The sequence below is a fragment of the Euphorbia lathyris genome, chromosome 2, assembly GCF_963576675.1.
Source record: "Euphorbia lathyris chromosome 2, ddEupLath1.1, whole genome shotgun sequence".
NCBI lineage: Eukaryota > Viridiplantae > Streptophyta > Magnoliopsida > Malpighiales > Euphorbiaceae > Euphorbia > Euphorbia lathyris.
In genome coordinates this window covers 81,981,242-82,001,739 of record NC_088911.1, presented here as the reverse complement: position 1 = coordinate 82,001,739, position 20,498 = coordinate 81,981,242, and the positions used below count along the sequence as shown (strand labels likewise).

The following is a 20,498-nucleotide window of genomic DNA, read 5'->3' as shown; positions in this document are numbered from 1 at the left end:
TTATTGCGACACACAAAATCCTATCAACATTAGAGATGCTTTGGATTCTGTGGAGGAACGAAGAGAAAAAGCTTACATGCGAATGGCAGTATACCGCAATAGAATCAAGAAATATCATGACAGAAGAGTGCGAAAAGTAATAATCAACGAGAACGACTTGGTCTTGAAAAAAGCGGATAAAATACAATCCAGAGATGGCAAAGGCAAGCTGGGCGTCAACTGGATCGGACCATACAAAGTATCCAAGAAGCTGGGACCAGCCACTTTTGAAATAGAAGAAATGAGCGGAAAGAAGCTCCCGCGCACCTGGAATCTAGAGAATCTACGCCTATATAAAAAGGCCGAGTAGTTCGAGGAAATGACGAGTACTCTTTTTCCTTTTATGAGTTTTTCCCATTGGGTTTTCTGATAAAAGGTTTTAATGAGGCTTTGATCCTACACAGTTGGTGTACCTATGTAATAAACCTTTTCTCTTTATCAATAAAGGTATTCAATTATTACATTTATTCAATATGTTACGCCCGAATGCGGATTGTTCTTAAAAACACATAAATGTGTTGCCTATTAAAGAAAGGCGGATGCATGGTTACGCATCACTCGCAAAACCCTTAGGGTTAAACTCAAAAAACACATAAATGTGTTGCCTATTAAAGAAAGGCGGATGCATGATTACGCATCACTCGCAAAACCCTTAGGGTTAAACTCAAAAAACACATAAATGTGTTGCCTATTAAAGAAAGGCGGATGCATGATTACGCATCACTCGCAAAACCCTTAGGGTTAAACTCAAAAAACACATAAATGTGTTGCCTATTAAAGAAAGGCGGATGCATGATTACACATCACTCGCAAAACCTTATGATTAACCTTATGATTGTATTATTTTCGAAAGAAAAATAATAGAGTAAGGCATAAAATTAAGCGAATAAACGAGTACTCAAAAATTGCAAAAAGGGTTTGGCCACCCTAGCGAAAGCAAAAATTACTATGAAGAATTACAAGTATGAAGTCCGCAAAAGGCAAGGATCATACATGAAAATAAAGTGACAATAATCGCACGTATAGGCAAAGCGGCAAGTGAAAGAAAATTAATATATACGTGCAGTTTGTTACATACAAAAAGTCCAAATATAAATTAAACTATGCTACAGCTTCCTCTCCTTCACCCCTATTGCTTTCCTCGCCTCCAGCGACTCCCTCATCTCCTCCAGTGGGCAGATCTACTTCAAGCGAATCCTCAACCCTCGAATCAATAACTGCTTCAGAGGGCGGTACCTCTTGCTCAGGCTGAGAGATGTCCTGCGGTGCCCCTTCTTTCGCATTCTGGGTAGGGATCTCGCCGATAATTGGAGATTCCTGAAAACTCTTCCAATCTAAGAGGAGTACCTCATCCATATCAGCATCCTCGGCTTCCAGCTTGTCCCACTTCTCAGTTAAATCCTTTTCAGGGATGGGAACCTTGGGGCGGTTAAGTACGAGACCCTGATGTCCATGCTCATAAGCGGCATGAATCCGCTCCCCATACCAGTAGATGCGGGCACCGTCTTCAGCCAGAATTTCCTCAGCCCTCTTCTTTTGTGTCTCCTTGGAATCAGCTAGATCATCGAGGGCCTTTCGCAGCTCATCGGACTTAGCCTGAAGAGATTTAAGAGCCTCCTCCTTCTCGCTCACAGCCTTCTGAAGGGCGCCTTCTAGGACCTTCACCTTCCCTTGGACATCATCATAAAGCGACTTCTGAGTCGCCAATTCAGTACCAAGACCTTCCAACTCCTTGGCTCGCTCGGCATCCCTTCGGAGAATGCCCTCAGCGAAATTGATAATCTGCATATAAGACGGCTCACGAATAAAAAAGGGTGAATAGAAATAGGCGGTTACAATGGACGCAAGATCCTTGAAAGAGAATGACAAGCAACAATATACCTCTACAGAACGCTTCTCGATCCCCTCCACAGCGGTAGGGAGCGGTACTTGTTCGCGCACACGGGAAGTAGAGGGAAGCCGCCCGAGGACATTGCATATGGAAGAGACAATGTCCTTGCAAGAAAAACTCACGGCCATGCCAAAGGTCCTAGTCCACCATCCGCTGATGTCGGGAATTGGCTGCAAAGGCGTAAAGAAAAATATCAAGAGAACAGCAGATAGCTCATGAGGAAAAAAGTAGCAATATAGAAAGAGGGAATAGATCAGGATACCTCATGAATTGGGGTACTGCTCTTTCCTTTGGATGAGGCGGATACGGGTGTACCGCCAACAGTAAGGGACACGGAGGTGTTCTTCTTCTTGGGACGAGAAGACTCTGTATCCGCACTTATCTTCCGCTTCCTCGTCAAAGGAAGATCCTCGGAGGCAGAAGCGGGACCTTGTGAAACGGAGGCCCTTACAGGAGAAGCCGCCTCAATGGAAGGAATCGTTCCTCCAGAAGAATCCGCCCCTACAACGGAGGCGGTTCCCGCCATCCACTTCTTCCTTCTCGCTAGGGCTTTAGCCTCCCGATCTGCAGCGATTTGAGATAAAGGATCACCCCTGCAAAGGGTTAAAAGAAATCATCAACTTGGAAATAAAAAGTACCTTGTACAAAAACGCGATAAGGGATATAGACCACGCGATCCCCCTCGCGGTAGGCAATCGCTACTCGGCTCCTTAGCATATGGAAGGCCTGATCATATGTCCATACAAAAGGAGGGGTACTCTTCAGGAACTTGATGACGGCGGATTCTTCCTCGCTGGGATAACTGAAGTTCAAACTCTTCACATTGGGCCGGCCCCAATGGCGAAGGAAGTTCGGATTTCCCTCATTAAACTTGATAAAAAAGTAAGAGCGATCCCACTCGCGGATCTTGTTCAGTTTCTCGTCAAAACCATAGTATCCGCTCTGGCGGATGAAAGTGAAATACCCCGCCGAACTCTTGAAATGATGAAGCTTGGAGAAAATTTTAAGCGAGAAAGGAACCTCCAAACAATCCGCCAGAAATTTATCCAGGGTCAAGTCGGCCCATCCATTTGGATGTAACTGCCCGGGTGCGATTCCGTAACCGCCGAGGATGGAAGCAATCTCATCCGCCAGCGGATAAGTGAAGCCGCAGATAATTTGGGCGACGAAAATGGTGAAATACCCCTTTGGGTAATCGCCCGGTCCTCTATCCTCCCCGGGAATGATGGTCTCGAGACCTTGGAGCCAAGGATATTGCACCCGCAAATCCTCAATGGTCTCGCGACAAACTAGGCTTCCCGACCTGTCCCTCTTTGGTAACAAACGGGGGGTTGGGACAGGTGGCGGAATCAACTTCTTAGGGTCAAAACCTAGACCCTCGTCGGTTGTATTCGCCAGGTGGAGGAAGTTAGCGGGGTGGGAATCAGACCCATGAGAACTGGTTGAAACTTCATCAACCATCTCATCAACTTCATGAGAAACCTCGCGGACGTAGCTCTCATCGAACGGTGCGAAGTCAAGGTCGGGGTTCGACATGTTGAGGAAAAGAAATAAATAGAAGTAAAAAGCCGAACGAGGTACAAATTATGAAGAGGAAAACTTACATGGGAAAGACAACACAGAGAAATGACGGAAATAAGAGGTCAACGCCGGAAAAGATGACGCCGGAAAAGAAATAACGAAAGAGGAAAAATTCACAAGTTTTTGAATTTTGAATAGACAAGCAAAAACGAAGCGTCCCCTATGAACAGACCCTAAAGGGCTCTTGTATCAAACTAAAGGGGAGGCATGTGATGACCCGCGAGGCTAAACCGGGTCATATTCATTTCGCAGGCCCAGCCCATACTTAGACCTATGGTCTAAGATCGGATGGGACCCGAATAAAGGAAGCGGGCGCAGCGAGTAACCGCCCCGAATGGGACCCGAATAAGCGGAAACGGGTGAAGCGAGTAACCGCCCCGAATTCCTAAACGGAGCATCAAGACTCCCACTCAGAACCACGTTCGTTGCCATGAAAGCCACGAAAGGGACATGGCCTAAAAAGGGAGAACCGCCCTCAGAACGTGGCCCACTAAGGAGTAACCGCCCTCGGCGGTTACCTAAAAAACACCTATAAAAGGCCTTAAGAACGAGGGAAAAAGGTACGCTCACAATTTTCCCCGCAATACTATTGTCAAATTACCAACCTTCTTACAAAAACTGACTTGATCGTCGGAGAGTTTTCCCGGAGATCCTGTCTCCGGTTCTGTTTTGCAGGTAACTCTGGCAGAGAATATCAAATCGGATCCGGCAAGTTATCAGGGTTGGAACAATCTTTGGATTGAAACTGACTCAACTTATGCCGTTATGATGCTTAACAATAAATCTACAGCGGTGCCCTAGAGAATTAGAAAAGATTGGTTGAGGTGCCTGTCTCGTTATTCAGCTATGGATTGGATTGTAGGATCACTCATATTTTCAGGGAAGGCAACCAAGCAGCAGATCGTTTGGCTTGTTTTGACAAATCTGCTTCATCTCTGACATGGTGGCCAAAACGGCTCCACATTTTTGCCAACTTTTGTTTTTGATGATCTTTGTAATGTTGCATATGTTCGCTTTCTTTAACTTTCTCTCCCTCTCTGTATTTTTTCATTTTTATTAATAATATTTCGGGTTGATTGAAGTGTGTTAGGGGTGCCAACCTAGTTGGGATGTCTAGCCACTTCATCGCGTCCCAGTCCTTCATCAAAAAAATAAAAATAAAAAAATAAAATATATCCTTATATTTTTTAATGACACCAAAAATGCCATAAACTACCGATTGATGACGGCACTAATAGCGCAACACCTCCACTTCACCTACCACCACAATTAAAAAATGTCATGTCCGATCTTTTACCGACGAAATTTTATACTACTGAATTTTACGAGCCGATCTCTCCAAATTTATTGCTTAAAAAGACCATATCGACAGAATTACCGATGAAAATCAACCCCTAATAAAATTATGGATTTACTAATTTAATCATCCCCTATTGTTAATTGGTGTTGTATTAGTGGTGTGATGACTAGACTAACATACTAATGCCAAATAAGCTAACCGTTCAAATAAGAGTATATTTGTCTATCGTTAACAATTACACTGACGTATTTGATTGTTTATTTGATATAGGAGTATATATGCTAAAACAGACAAATATAAGGGCATAGGTGTGTATTAACCCAAATATAAATGATATTTTTATCTGAAATTGTTCTTTATATATTTTTAGTAGAGGAGAGAGAGAGAAAAAAAAATATAGATAGAAAGAGATTAAATTGTGAAAGAAGAAGGAAAGCAGGAGTAAAATAAGAAGAAATATAGAAGTTGACTTGTTAAAAATGGAGTCAAAGGTAAAAAAAAAAAAGTGGATCAACGTTAATAGTGACCATAGATGTAATTTAGTGTAAAGTTCAGTGCTTTTATATTACGTTTTGAAGTTTAGTGGCCATACATAAAAATGGACAAAGTTTAGTGACCATAGGGGTAATTAACCCTTAACATGTGTAAATATATCTTTTCTTCTTTTAGTTGGCGGATTAAAATAAAGAATAAAAAGATTGTTAATGACCATTTGACTTGCATAGATCGAAAGTTAGTGAAAGGTTAAATTAAAGTTCAAGGGCCAACTCAATAAATTTCAAAAGAGCAGATTTAGGACATTGATCTAGCAAACACAACATGCGGGGGAAAAATACTTTGAAAAAAAGCTAATAATTATTTAGTGATATCATGAAAAATTATATTACGTGAATGACGTCAGCTCCACCTCTTTTAAGGCTAAGAAACACGTGCGGAGGAGCTTACACAAAAGCTGCGATCAGAGCTCCGACCTCCTTAAACGAAGGAACCTTTTAGAATCCCACGTAATAAAAGATTCCTCCCAAGATTTGGATTCCTTGAGGGACACGCAATCCTAAACTCACACGGATTCCTTGAGGTGACAAGTTTAACCTAAAAAACCTATAAATAAACAGGTATTGACATAAGATACGGTACGTTTATCTCATAACTAGTTCATACTCTTCAATCCAGTCCAAATCAGACTTAGGCATCGGAGCAGGTTCGCCGAACTTCGGCCATGTCTGACCTACGCTATTGTTTAATAGATTATCAACGACGTCGGATCACCAGGGCGGCTTGGACACATAAGTAAAATCAGGTAACCAGTTATCATTTGTGCGGTGACAAATGCTTTAAAAGTACCAAAACTCACTAGAGGGAGAGGTTTCAATATCCATTCCCGTGCGACTAGTCGAGCCCGAAGCAAATGGAGAAGATGTTAGACCACTAAGTAAAGAATCAGAAGAATCATGAGCTGCCTCAACCTCCTTCTCAGTAGACTTTTTCGCAGCCAATTAGCGAGCTAGCAATTTTTTTCCACACATTACTCATCTTAGAACATGTATACACATGAATCAAAAATAAAAACAACTAAAAAAGGAAGTGCTCACTCTGAACCTGTAAAAATATGAGCATATAAGGTCGTCATCTCTAGATGAGCTTCGCCCTCGTCATCTAGTATCACAAATGGTATGTTCTCTGCCATATGACTCAACATTTGTTCTTGAGTAAAAGAAAAGCGTATAGTAGTCATACAGTCATGCATGTCTTGTTCATCGCCAGTAAGAGGAACCAAGTCACGAAAAGTTATATGTCTTTATCACAGTCGAGTTCTAGGAGTTTCGAAAAGGAAAGTTAATGGGGGTATAGAGAGGTCTCAGAAATTTCACATCTTTCATCCTAAGGAAGACATATCTAGAACGAGAGAGGTTTGAAATTTTTGTTGCTACAGGGTTTATCCATAACAAAAGGTGGAAGGTTGGTAGGAAATTAGGAAATGCACAAGGAATCTTTAATAAGTCCAAACATATCGAAAAAAGGGGCATGTTAACACAAAACTCAGGTCTTCGCATACTTTAACTAAACCTACAAGGTCTAGCCAGTCGTTTGGAGAGATTTGTGTAGGACATATCTCAAGCTCCCTTAAAATATTTGGGCAAATTTGAGAAATAATTCATAAAATTGTCACATCGGTCATGAATCTTGTTATCTACACTTTATACAGTAAAACCTCTATAAATGCATATCTTTGGGACCGGGAAAAAATATTCATTAAGCGAGATTATTTATTTATCGATAAATGAATAAATTATTCATTTATCGATAAATGAATAAATTATTCATTTATCGATAAATATTCATTAGATATGTAATTATCTTATTTAGGAAATATATTATTTGATTGATTTGTAATTATCACATTAGCGTAATTACAAATCAATCAAATAATTATAGGTATAATTATAGACACAATTATAGGTCTTGTTTTTTTGTAAACTCTTGGGTATATATATATATATATAGGAGAGAGCTCTTGTGAGAACTCTTTTTTAGGTGAGGACACTTCCTTAGGTGAGAACCACTCAAAACTACGTCGTTTTGAGTAGAAAAATTAAAAAAAACAAAATACTGCTGGTGGAATTTGAACCCTGGCCACTTCACACATACTCCATACTACTTACCACTGAGCTAATTGTTTCCCTTATTTATTATGGAGCGCGCTGATTAATATACCATTATCCATGTAGCTTCTATTGTTTAATATTTGACACATGCACTTATTAATATCGATTAAATGTGCATAATAATAAATTATGAATAGAAAAAAAAAATGTGCATAATAATGAATTATTAATAGAACAAAAAATGTTAACATGCTCCAATTTTTTATTTATTTAATTCCTTTATATTTTTTGTAATTTATGTTTTTAAATGTTAAGGACGATGTTCTAAATATTGTTACATACGTTCTAACCTTTATAATTTGTGTTCTAAAAATTAAGTATAATGTTTTAAAAAAATCAGTAAATATATGGACCATTTTTACATTTGTTCTATAATATAATTTATAACTCATATTCTAAATAACATAACGTATGTTCTAAAGTTTATAGTTTGTGTTCTAAAAATTAAGTATAATGTTCTAAAAAAATCAGTAGATATCTGGATCATTTTTGCATTTGTTCTATAATATAATTTATAACTAATGTTCGAAAAAACATGACGCATGTTCTAAAAAATATAACGTATGTTCTAAAAAATATGTCGTATGTTCTAAACTTCATAGTTCGTGTTTTAAAAGTTAAAATATATGTTCTAACGTATGTTTAAAAAAATATATTTTCTTATATAAATAAAATATTAACATGAAATTTTATTAAAATATATAATATATTTTTACTTAAAAAATATTATATGGACCATTTTTGCATTTGTTCTATAATATAATTTATAACTCATATTCTAAATAACACAGCGTATGTTCTAAAGTTTATAGTTTGTGTTCTAAAAATTAAGTATAATGTTCTAAAAAAATTAGTAGATATCTGGATCATTTTTGCATTTGTTCTATAATATAATTTATAACTCATGTTCGAAAAAACATAACGCATGTTCTAAAAAACATAACGTATGTTCTAAAAAATATGTCGTATGTTCTAAACTTCATAGTTCGTGTTTTAAAAGTTAAAATATATGTTCTAACGTATGTTTAAAAAAATATATTTTCTTATATAAATAAAATATTAATATTAAATTTTATTAAAATATATAATATATTTTTATTTAAAAAATATAGTATTGGATTTTTTTAGCATCAGATGCACTTAATAATATATAAATAAGAATTGTATAACGAACAAACTAAAGCAAACGTATTTTTATTTAAAAATTATAGTATTAGATTTTTTTTAGCATCAAAAGCACTTAATAATATATAAATAAAAGAATTGTATAATGAACAAACTAAAGCAAGTGTATTTTTATTTAAAAAATATAGTATTGGATTTTTTTAAGTATCAGAGCCACTTAATAATATAAATAAAGGAATTATACAATGAACAAACTAAATAAGTGGCCCAGCGGCAGATGGTGTGCGTGTGTCTCTCTTTCTATGCCCTAGTCCTAGGATTGAATCCCTCCACCTTTATTTTCTTATTTAATCTTTAATTAAAAGCACCAAAACTACGTCGTTTCATCTAGTTCTCACCTATCAAAGTGTCCTCATCTAAGGGAGGGTTCTCACTTGATCCCTCCCCTATATATATATATATATTGTGTGTAATTTAATAATTATTACTTTATATTTTCATTAGGCCCTTAAGGATTTAAATATTTTTTATTACTTAATGCATTTAGCGAGGTTATTACTTTAGTCCATTAGCCCAAGTCGGGACTGGAAGAATTTATTATATAATCGAGGTTATTACTTTATCGAATATTCATTTATCGAGGTTTAACTGTATATGCATCATTTTATCACTCATTTGTAACATATCTCAAACACTGAAAAAAATATAAAAAAATTTATTGTGTATGAATTGGAAAAAAAAAATCAAATATTTTACCAAACTTATAAATATTAATATCCAATTCTATTATTAAATCATAAAAAAAATGTAATTTTTTTTAAGAACTAACTGATATGAAATTATTGCAGAATAAGGAACAAAATATCTGTGTTTTAAAATAATGTCTGAAATTGGTTTAACTTGCCAATGTTAGAGGTAAAATTGTATCACTTTAGACGTTAGAAGTAAAATTGTTTCCAACTATAAACGTTAAAAGTATATTTTGCATTTCATCCCTTTAAAATAACTAATTAGGTCTCTATTGTATGTTGGAACCACAAATTGAAACAATTCCTCAATTGAAATAAAATTTGAGTTAGGTTATTTTTTTTATTTTCATTTCGTTTTGATTAATATTAAATGACATTTTTAATTTCCATTATTGATTCAGTTTTGGTAAAAACGACAAACAGATTTTTTTTTTGAAAGGGCATTAATAGAAACTTAAAAAGAGCAGAAAAACCTTATTATATAAAAGCATAAGTATATATATAATACGAAAATTGAAGGCATCGTTTTCCTCTTTCTTGCTTTAATTTAATAATAATAATAATAAAGAAAAGAAATTGAAGCTGATGTCCAACACTTACCAATGAATTAGAGTCGTTTTAAAGATTCCAAAGTCCGAGCATATCCAAGGCCATGCCCGTACCCGAATCCGAAGCCAATGCCGCAGCCCATGCCGAGCCCAAATACTAGATTAAGATTGTTCCATGAGTAGCCTCCATAACCCACTCCACCGACTAAACCCATGCCTAACCCAATGCCGCAGCCAATCCCGGCGCCAGCTCCAGGACCTAACACTGTTTCCTCCACTTTCCGGTACTGTTCTTTGATAAATTCAGTTACCGGAAATTGCTTTCCGCTGTTGTTTTTCTTGTTTCTGTTCCAAATAAAACCGAAGTTGTCGGGGCTTGATGAGGCATGTTCCAATTTGGTTTTCATTGGTTCGAAATGAGTAAAGGATAAAGATTTTTCAGAGTTGATTGAGATATGGATTAGATATGTGAGAGAGAGATGAATTCTCAGCTTTGGGCCTTCTTGAGTTGGTTAGATAACCAAAGTTTCATTGGGCTTCCCGGCCTTTTTAATCATACTATTAAAATCAATTTTCAATATTTAACTGCTTTTGATCTAGGGTAAATTCACAATAATTGATAAATTCTTTAAAACTTTCTCATTCTTTTAAATAAATTAATTAAAATATCAAATCTAGTAGTTTTTTTAGACCGATATTCTTTCTATAAGTGACTAACTGAAAAATTGATAAAAACAAAATTAAAATTATGATATTCTGATATTTTAAAATTTAAAATCATATAATAATACACATATTTATCTCTGTATTATCACGAAAAAACAGATATGCCCTTATATCAAATGAACTCATAAAACTATCTCTGAATTTTTCCACAAACTTGTAATTATACCATAATCTAACAGATTTACTTATTTGATCTAACACCATTAGTCTAGTCATCAGATTACTGACATACCACCAATTAACACACTACACATCATTGTCGTCTTCTTCTTTCTCTCAAAATTCAAAATCTTAGAAAGCTTTCATCCATGTCCTTCACTCTCCCTTCTTCCCTCACTTCATCTACTACATTTCTCTCTTAACTTCATTAAGTTTGTTAAACGACACACTTATACAGAAAAATTGACATACGATTCATCTTTGCTTTCCTGTTCACCAAAAGATTCCTCTTGAAGTATAATGCATGGAAGAGTCAGTTTATCAAATTCAAGGCTTTATCAATACATTTGAGCTCAAATCAGACCACTTCAAATACACGCACAGAGTTGTACACACCATTTTAAGAAAAAGTATGGGCAAAAATTGCAAGAGAAAATGGCAAGAACAAATCACCTTCATTGCGTTCTCGTTGGTTTCCAGTCTTCACCGCAAATGCAAAAAATCCATTAATCACCTTCACTGCAAATGTAAAAAATCACATTCACTGCAAATGCAAAAAATTAATTTAATCGCCTTCGCTGCAAATGCAAAAAGATCCATTTAATCCATTTAATCACTTTCACTGCAAATGCAAAGAAAATGGCAATCACAAATCACCTTCAGTATAAATGCAAAAAAATCATTTAATCACCTCATCTTTTTCAAGGAGCTTCATTAGGGTCCATGATGTGCCACACCTGTGGCTGACAGCCAACAAGTGAGTCAGAATTTCACTCTTCTATAACACCGTTAAAGAGGAGAGACTTTTGAAAACGATCGAGAAACCATGGGAGATAGTTAAGAGAGTCCAGGAGAGAGTGAATGAGAGATGAAAGTAAGAGAGAAATGTAGGAGAATGAGTAAGGGAAGAAGGGAGAATGAATGAGATGGCTGCCATGGATGAATGTTCCTAAGCTTTTAAATTTTGAGAGAAAGAAGAAGAAGGTTATGTTTATAGGATGACGCCGTTTATGCCAAATAAGTAAGTCTGTTAGATTATGGTATAATTGTAGGTTTGTGGAAAACTCAGGGATAGTTTTGTGGGTTTATTTGATATAAGGACATATCTGTTTTTTCGTGATAATACAAGGGCAAATATGTATATTAACCCTACGTAAAAATGATTTTCATAAATATAAATTAATATATGATTTTTGATCTAATTTTCTTTTTTATTTACTTAAACCTTTTTTCCTAAAAAAGCCTAATACATGGTTTACCCTTTAAACTTGTAAAAAAAGCTTGTTTGACTCTTTAAATTTTCAAAGTGTTCCGATAGGCTCTCAATTTACATAAAATATTTAGCTAGTCTATGAATTTGCGTAAAATGTAATCAAATAATCACTTAGTTGCAAAAAAAGTAAATTAAAATGTATCTAGATGCATCTTACTTTTTTTTGCAACAGAGTGATTAATTGATTAAATTTTACGCAAGTTTAGAAAGCTAACTGCATTCTATGTAAACTAGGAAGATTATAGGGACATTTTGAAAGTTCAGAGAATCAATTGAACTTTTTGGATAAGTTGGGAGCAAATGATGTAATCTATATGTGTCACGTTTGTAGACAAAAAAACTGATGTCTCAATTTGAGGAATTTTTAAGTTCTCTCTTCTAATTTTACTCTCACTCCTAGTTCGCCTCTCTCACCCTCAATCTTTGCCCTTTCAACTGCCCATTCCTCTGAATTGCTCATACCATCAACTTCTCATCATCACTCCTTCAATCTCTGCAACTTTTACAATTGAATGTTAAATGTAGTTATTCAATTTGTATAAAAAACGCATACATAGATTGTTCATCCTGGTGGCTTTGGCATTTCATCTCAATTTTAATTTGAATTTTTATCTGATTTCGTCTCAACCTCACGATCTTAACCCTCTTTGACACGCCTGGATTAACTAATTCTCTCCCTCAACTGCCTCTTCTTCCCTCACCCAAATATGATTCACCACTAAAATCTCTCTACACTGCTAAGCCTTCGACCAGTTCCAACTCCATGTCTGCAGCAGTCTCACCTAATTGGGCTCAGAAGACTGTTACTCTTACTCCACACCGCCGTGGTTGCCATCTAATTACTTCCAAGGTTATTCTCTTTCTTATTCTCTTTCGATTGTTTGTTTGATTGATTGATCATTTCGCTTTATCTCCTCAATTTAATTTTGGTTCTCAAAAGGAATTATGTAGTTCAAGTTCATATTGTTCCTTTTGAGCTTCAATGAGATTTTATGGTTGAGCTTCTTATAATTAACTGATAATTTATGCTTCTTCTTTTTAACTCTTGCTTTTGAATCCATATTATGAATGAGATCGCTTTTGATTTTTCAGATTTCAAGTGCGGCCTTGCTCATCCCTTTAGTAAATCATCATAATCCCCTAATCCTTTGTTTCCCCTAAGTGAGCCTTTTGATTCATTGATGAATTGTTCTTCAATTGAGTTATGGCAGCTTCATCACGTTCTGATTCCAAATGAATGTACTCCTAGTGGTGGGACAACCACATAAGCCCGAAAAACTCAAAATGACTTTAGGAGAATCTTATATGTATAAATATGTTTACTGGTGAATTATTATTTTTCATTTTGTTCTCCTTTCTCAAGTTGAATTTTTGCAAATTGGTTTGTAACGTGTAATGCTATAATGTGGCTCACATACTTTTTAGTTGGTAGCTTTGTGAGAGCTTAAATCTTGACTCGAGGCAATTTAAAACGATTGAGTATGCTGAGTTTGTAGGCTCAGTTTGTATGATATAGTCTGTCAATATTGTGCATTAAGTATTTCTTGGCAATTTAGTGCATCAATCGCAATATCATTTTTTTTGTTAGCTTTTGTGAGCTATTTTTTGGAGGTGATTTAAATTCTCTCAAAATCAAGTAAAATTGATTGTTGAAATTTGGATGGGAGATCTCTGAATTCAGATACTAAATCATCATCATTATCTTGGTCTACCCAAATGGGAGCAGATGGTTTCTTTTGTTTAAGGATTAGAGGGCTTTGTTTAGTGGTTGTTTTGTTCTTGGGTGATTCAAATTTGATCAGATCTGACGTTTTTATGGTGGAGGAGGATGAGATTTTGGTAGAATTGTAAGATTTGGAAGTGGGATTGAACTTCTTCTTGAGTAGAGAAGTGGAATTAAGGTTGGATAAGGGAGGGGGTTTATGAAGAGAAGTTTTAGTTAAATTGATAGATTTTGAAGGGGGTTTAAGAAGAAGCTTAGTTTGGTTTTTAGTGGAAAGATTGGATTTGATAAGCTTAGTTTGATTTTTTTTCCCCGGTGATCCCTAACAGTCTTCTTCTTGATCTGCTCTTGAGCTGAGAAGCATTGGAAGACACCCAAAAGAGAAGAGAAATGAAGAGAAACAAAAGAAGTACCTTTCTGAAAATCAAGTACAATAGTGGAGAGGAGTCATTGTATGAAATCTAGCTCGCCTCTATCCATTGTATGAAATTCAAGTACAAGCCTTTGGTCATTTTTTTCATAAGCTGAATAACATTTTTTGTTTTTTCAATATTATTGTACATCATAATGCTGATTTTTTTCATTGGCTTTGGATGAGGTTTTCTTGGAACTTTTCTCTACCTAGCAATTATGGAAGATTTGAAATTATTTTATATGTTTGTACTTGATGTGTTATGTAGATTATTATTAGAATCGGTTCATATTGCTAAATGTAGGTCTGTTACAGAAGAGCTAGAAAGACTTGCTACGTTAGGAACTAGAGCTAGAAAGATTGATTATATTTAAGTATTGTAAATTTTATATTAAATTATTTATAAATTGTAAACATAAAAATATTGATTGATTATTAGTAGATTTGATTTTCTAAAATATAGTTTGGAAAACATGTAAAATGTGTGTGACGGTTTCAAGAGTTATATAGCTCATTTAGTTTTGGGTTTGGTGAATCATAATCTTGAACCCCCAAATTATGTTATTTATGGACACTAAATCATTTAATCTTTGTTATTTTTCAAAATATAGTTTGGAAAATATATTATTAAATGTGGCTGTTTATAGATTATATAGATTGTAGGTCATTCAATTTTGGGTTTGGGGAATCATAATCCTGAAGCCCAAATTACCTTATGGATACTAAATTATTTAATCTTTATTATTTTTAGGGTAATGTATTAAAATAGGTATATGGTTTTTGGGAAAGTAACAATTTAGGTTTCATGTACAAAATAATACAAATATAGACTTAACGTTTTAAAAAAGTACCAATTTAGCCCTTAATAATTCAAGCATGACACATCATTAATATTATTTCGTTAAATTCCGATTTCTCTCTTCACGTATAATTGACAAAACTTAACGATGTAATATGAATGACGTGTTATATTCCGTTATCGAGATCTAAATCGGTACATTTTTTAAACGTTAGCATATATTTGTGCTATTTTGTACGTGAAATCTAAATTGAATTAGTATTTTTTTTTAATGTTTAGCATATATTGTTTCTATTTTGTACGTGAAGTCTAAATTGATACTTCCCAAAAATCGTAAGTCCGTTTTAGTATCTTATCCTTTTTTTTATAAATCTCAGTTTTTATCTATAATCAAATATATAACAATTTTAAGAATTATGAAAAAAATTATTATTTTATGACTAAGAAAATGAGTACAATTTTTATTATAATTTTTGAAGACAAAAAACAATAATTATAACATTGTTAGTTTTTTTTTTTTGAAGAATAAAAGAATTTTATTAATGAATTGAATCAAGTAACATCGGATTGAGCTATTTGCCTAACAAAAGAAGAGCAATAACTCCAAAAAGAGGGACTAACTTGGTACCGGGCTTCCCTAACGATGCCATGGGCGACCCGGTTTGCTTGTCTCAGACTATAAGTGATACTAATATCAACAATTTGATTAATAAGAAGTTGACAATGGTGGATAATAGCACCAAGTTTAGAGAAAATGTTGGGGGCCTGTGGATAACATTAACCACACTGAGCGAATCTGATTCGACTATTCACCTTCGAAAACCCTTCTTTATGCAGCCAGGACATAACCTCTTTCAACCCCATTGCCTCGGCGATAGTTGCATTCCACACCCCTTCAAACCATGTTGAAAACGCCCATATTGTGTTGCCCGCGGAGTTGCGTATTACCATGCCGCAACCAATCTGCTGCGATTCTCTGAATATTGCAGCATCGTAGTTTACTTTCACAAATCCAGCAAGAGGGCGTGACCAGGCGTGAGCTACTAGAATGGCTTGCTGAGCTTCAGTAGATTGGAGTGACAAGCTGTCGGCCGCGTGGTACTGTTCTAGGAAGTCCAGTGAGAGCTTAACAGTAGCAGCCAGATTCGGAGTCAAACCACACCAAACTTTGTCATTCCGAGACCTCTAGATGCCCCAAATAACCATGCACATGCGCTCCATGGTTGCACTGTCAAGACTATTCATGATATTCCGCAGCCATTGCTGGATTGATTCCGCTGGGGCTAACATAGTCTCCAAACTGCTACGGTGCCAACACTCTTCTACAAATGTGCAGTCCTGGAATAAGTGTAGTGGATGTTCCCCTACTTCTGCACAGAATCCGCAAGTATCTACCACATTCAAGCCTCTCAGAAACAAACTTGCACGTAGTGGGAGAAAGTCAGACATCAATCGCCAGCAAAAGAGTTTAACCCGAGGGGGCATCCGAAGGCCCCACAATGCTTCCCAGTCAGTTTCTGTCGTCTGTTCATCAGTAGGCATAAGCAGTTGGGCCGCAAAAATACGGTAGCCAGAGTGGACGTTGTACCGACCCCTGCTATTAAAATGCCAGTGAAGACGGTCCGGAGTAAGCGGTTGCCCCCCAGGCAATGCTAGGATCACCAATTTATCATCTTCTGAGAACAGGTTGCTGATCCTGTTGATATCCCAGTTAGTCCCACCATCCACCCATAGGTCCCGAACCAGCATGTTAGGCTCCACTAGAGTGCCAAGCGACTCAATGAAAAAAAATTACCGATCCAACCATGGGTCCGTCCAAACACGGATTAAGCACCCATCCCCAATACACCATCTATAGCCCCTTGATAAGCATGAAGCTGATGTCTAGATGCCACGCCAGGTCTGGCTGGGATTATGTCCCAACTGAGCCGTAAAAGATCCCCATACGGGTACTATTTTGCTTTGAGAAGTTTGCAAACTAAGGCATTCAGATTATGTAGTAGGTTCCAAACATGTTTGCCAAGTAGAGCTATGTTGAAAGATTGGAGGTGTCTGAATCCCATTCCTCCCTCTGATTTCCTTTTACTAAGTTTGTTCCAAAAAGCCTAGTGGATACGTTGCTGACCATATGAGTTGGAGCCCCACCAGAAGGCGTTCATAATTTTCTGTATTTCATCACATAAGCCTAAGGGGAGTAAAAAGGCACTCATGCAGAAAGCTGGGATGGCCTGAATCACAGATTTGATTAGAATCTCTTTACCAGCTTTGGACATGAGCTTCATATGCCAACTATGCACCCGTTGCCAAACTCTATCCCTGATGTAACTGAGTACCCATTTCTTGCTCCTCCCTATCAAAGATGGCAGCCCCAGGTATCTCCCTATGTTTAGGGGGTTTGTGACCCCCCAAGAGGGTACGGATATTCACCTGTTCTTCCTAGCTGACATTTGAGCTAACCATAAGCCCAGATTTTTGTAGATTCACGCCTTGTCCCGAGTCATACTCATACTACTGCAGCACTTGGAGAATTTTACTACACTCAGTGCCATTTGCCTTAAAGAAAAGAATGCTATTATCGGCAAAGAGGAGGTGTGAGATGGTGGGTGCACCATTGTAGACTTTTATCCCGTGTAGAGTTCCTTAAGTCTCGTGCTGTTTCAGTAATTGGGAAAGGCCTTCGGCACACATGATAAAGAGATAGGGGGAAAGGGGGCATCCCTGTCGTAAGCCTCTAGTTGGGATAATGGGACCAATAGAATTGCCATTAACTTGGATCGAGTATCTGGGGGATACAACACACTACATAATCCAACGGATCCAAATGTCACGAAAGCCCATCTTAGCCAACACGACTCTAAGGTAGGGCCATCGAATACGATCGTAGGCATTATGAATGTCTATCTTGAGAGCCACACTTCCACAACGACCCCGTGTTCTGCATTTGGTGAATCGTTTCAAACGCGATCAGAACATTGTCAAGGATTGACCTACCTTGGATAAAGGCTGATTGTTCGGGGCCAATTAAACGGGGTAAGCATTGCTTTAGTCTGGATGCTAGTACTGATAACAACCCAAATTATTCTTGAATAAGGAATAAGGGAAAATAAATAGAAATAATGGCAAACCATTATTCCTTCTAAAAGAGATATTTATGCATGATTAATATGGAATTAATGACAATCATTGCAGGATTAATGCAGAGGTGAATATATAAATAACGAAGAAAAGGAAGGAGTTTCTAGCATTATGCCACATCACGTGGACCATGGCGAGATACGCCATAACGAGATACGCCCAATGAGAGCGAGTAGTGGAGACCCGCCATAGCTCTCAAGGAGAGCGTACATACGCCTCGACGGATCAAAGAATATGAAAAGGCGCCTTTATTACCATCAATGAATGGGAATAAATACAATTAAATGACAATTAATAGCCATTAAAGGGGAATAAAGACTTGACTGTTCGAATACCTCAACTCTGAGGGTTTCAATGCTAAATGCTGGGATTAATGGAGAATTGATAGCAATTAAAGATGAGTAATAACACAACTCTTCACCTGCTTCCCCATTAATGCTGAAGGTTACAGAAACCTATATAAATACCCCAGCTTCCTAGGATCAAAGGTACACTTACTGACTCTCTACTTTCGTACTTACAGTTTATTCTCAGAAATATTACTGACTTTGGCATCGGAGTGTCCCCGGTCGATCCCAACGGCGCCTCACAGGGAAGTGCTTCGATCAAGAATTTTTCTACAAGTTATCAAGTACCTTGGCCACAATTTTATATAAGACACTGCAGAGAGAGATTGGCCGGAAGTCTTTAATCAAAGAAGGTTGGCTAACCTTGGGGAGAAGTATGATCTGAGTCTCACTGATGTCTGCCGGGAAGGAGCCCTGATTGAGCCACTACATACACATCATTGTCACTTCGTAACTGATCACATGCCAGAATTTCTAAAAGAAAAGGGGATTCAGGCCGTCACTTCCAGGGGCCGTGTTTGGCTTCATTTCAAACACCGCCCTGCAGAATTCTTCACTGCAGAATGGTCTGATAGGGCACAACTGATCCTAGTCTGAGATCATAGAATCGATATAGTCGATCCGCAGCTCCGCTGCATGGTCAGTGTCTTCAAATATTTTAGAAAAATACTGATTGACATGGTCATTCATAGCAATAGACTCCTCAATCCATTCCCCAAATGCAGTTTGGAGTTTGGCTATTCTATTCATCTCTTCTTCGATGAGACAACCACGTGGAAAAAATGTGTGTTTTTGTCGCCGCCACGGAGCCACTGGACTTTGGAGCGCTGCTGCTAGTATGTTTCCTCTTGGTTAATCATACATTCAAGTTTGGCCCAATATGTTCCGACCCTATCGGCACCGCCCAGACTCGCCACACAAATAGCCTCCTCAATTTCCTTCTTGCACTTGCTGATCTTACGCTGAACAAGTTAGGTTCGCTTCAGGGAACAATTCTTTCCAAGTCGCCGATACCATACACCTATCCAGACATTCTTCCACAAAGTGGTCAGTGCCTCTGCCTCGTTCCTAGGTAATATGCCCTTGTAATGGGATATCCGTGAGCTCGTAATCAAGAACAGCCTCTCTGAACCTTCGAAGTAGCCACTCCGGGTGGGGAAGGTGCCTATTCTTCTCCCACGGGCTAAGGAGATCATTAAAATCACCGATGACACACCACAGAAGATGGGAAGCTCCTTTTAAAGTTCTCAGGAGATTCCAAGTTAAGTGGTGATTCATTCTATCGGGGGCCCCATAGTAACCCGTACATCTCCATTGGGGAAGGTCCGACCGCGAGAATACAACATCAATATGATTACTAGAGTAGCTGAGAATATCAACCTGCAAGGGAATTTTCCATAAAAGAGCCAAACCACCACTTCTACCCACACAATCAACAGTAAAACAGCCATCGTAACCAATATTGCATTTTATTTCATTAACTCGAACCGAGTGAACAAGAGTTTCAATAAGAAAAATAAAATCTGGCCTATATCTCCTAATTTGATCTTTAAGAGCTAACATTGTCCGCATATTGCCAAGGCCACGGTAGTTCCAACTTAAGCTGATCATTATGGCCGACGGGGCACCCCTTGGGTCCTGGCATATATTGGTTGCTCCGTGGTTTAATTGGCTGAAGGAGATGCAGAGGTTTCGGGTGCAGATCACTAGTCATGTGGAGGTGCGAGCTTTCTTGGGCCATTCTCTTGCGCTTCCTTTCCTTTGTAAGTTCCATAGTATCTTCCTCATCGTTCTGAATTTCTATGACCTGATTCCCTTGCACTTGGGAGAGCGGGGTCACTTTTGATTTACAGACCTGCATTACCTTGTTGGTAGCTGCACTAGGTTGTCGGCGGGGGCTATTGGCCATCTTTGTTGAAACACCTTTCCACATGATTTTGATTTGACAAAATTATTTAAGTAATTGATAAAAAATATTCTAACACATTAAATTTAAATGCTTTGATTTATTTATACTAATGTGTT

The 20,498-nt window shown here is 37.3% G+C and overlaps 1 protein-coding gene across 1 annotated transcript; it reads right to left on the bottom strand.

Annotated features, from left to right (window-relative positions):
- Positions 1-1,014: 1,014 nt before the first annotated feature.
- LOC136220775 (uncharacterized) lies at positions 1,015-2,493 on the bottom strand. The gene is made up of 3 exons (XM_066008557.1): positions 2,193-2,493; positions 1,921-2,100; positions 1,015-1,821 (listed from the first exon to the last, which is right to left on the bottom strand). The coding sequence occupies exons 1-3, from the start codon at positions 2,454-2,456 to the stop codon at positions 1,141-1,143; spliced, it is 1,125 nt and encodes a 374-aa protein (XP_065864629.1). The 5' UTR covers positions 2,457-2,493; the 3' UTR covers positions 1,015-1,140.
- Between the last annotated feature and the right edge of the window lie 18,005 nt (positions 2,494-20,498).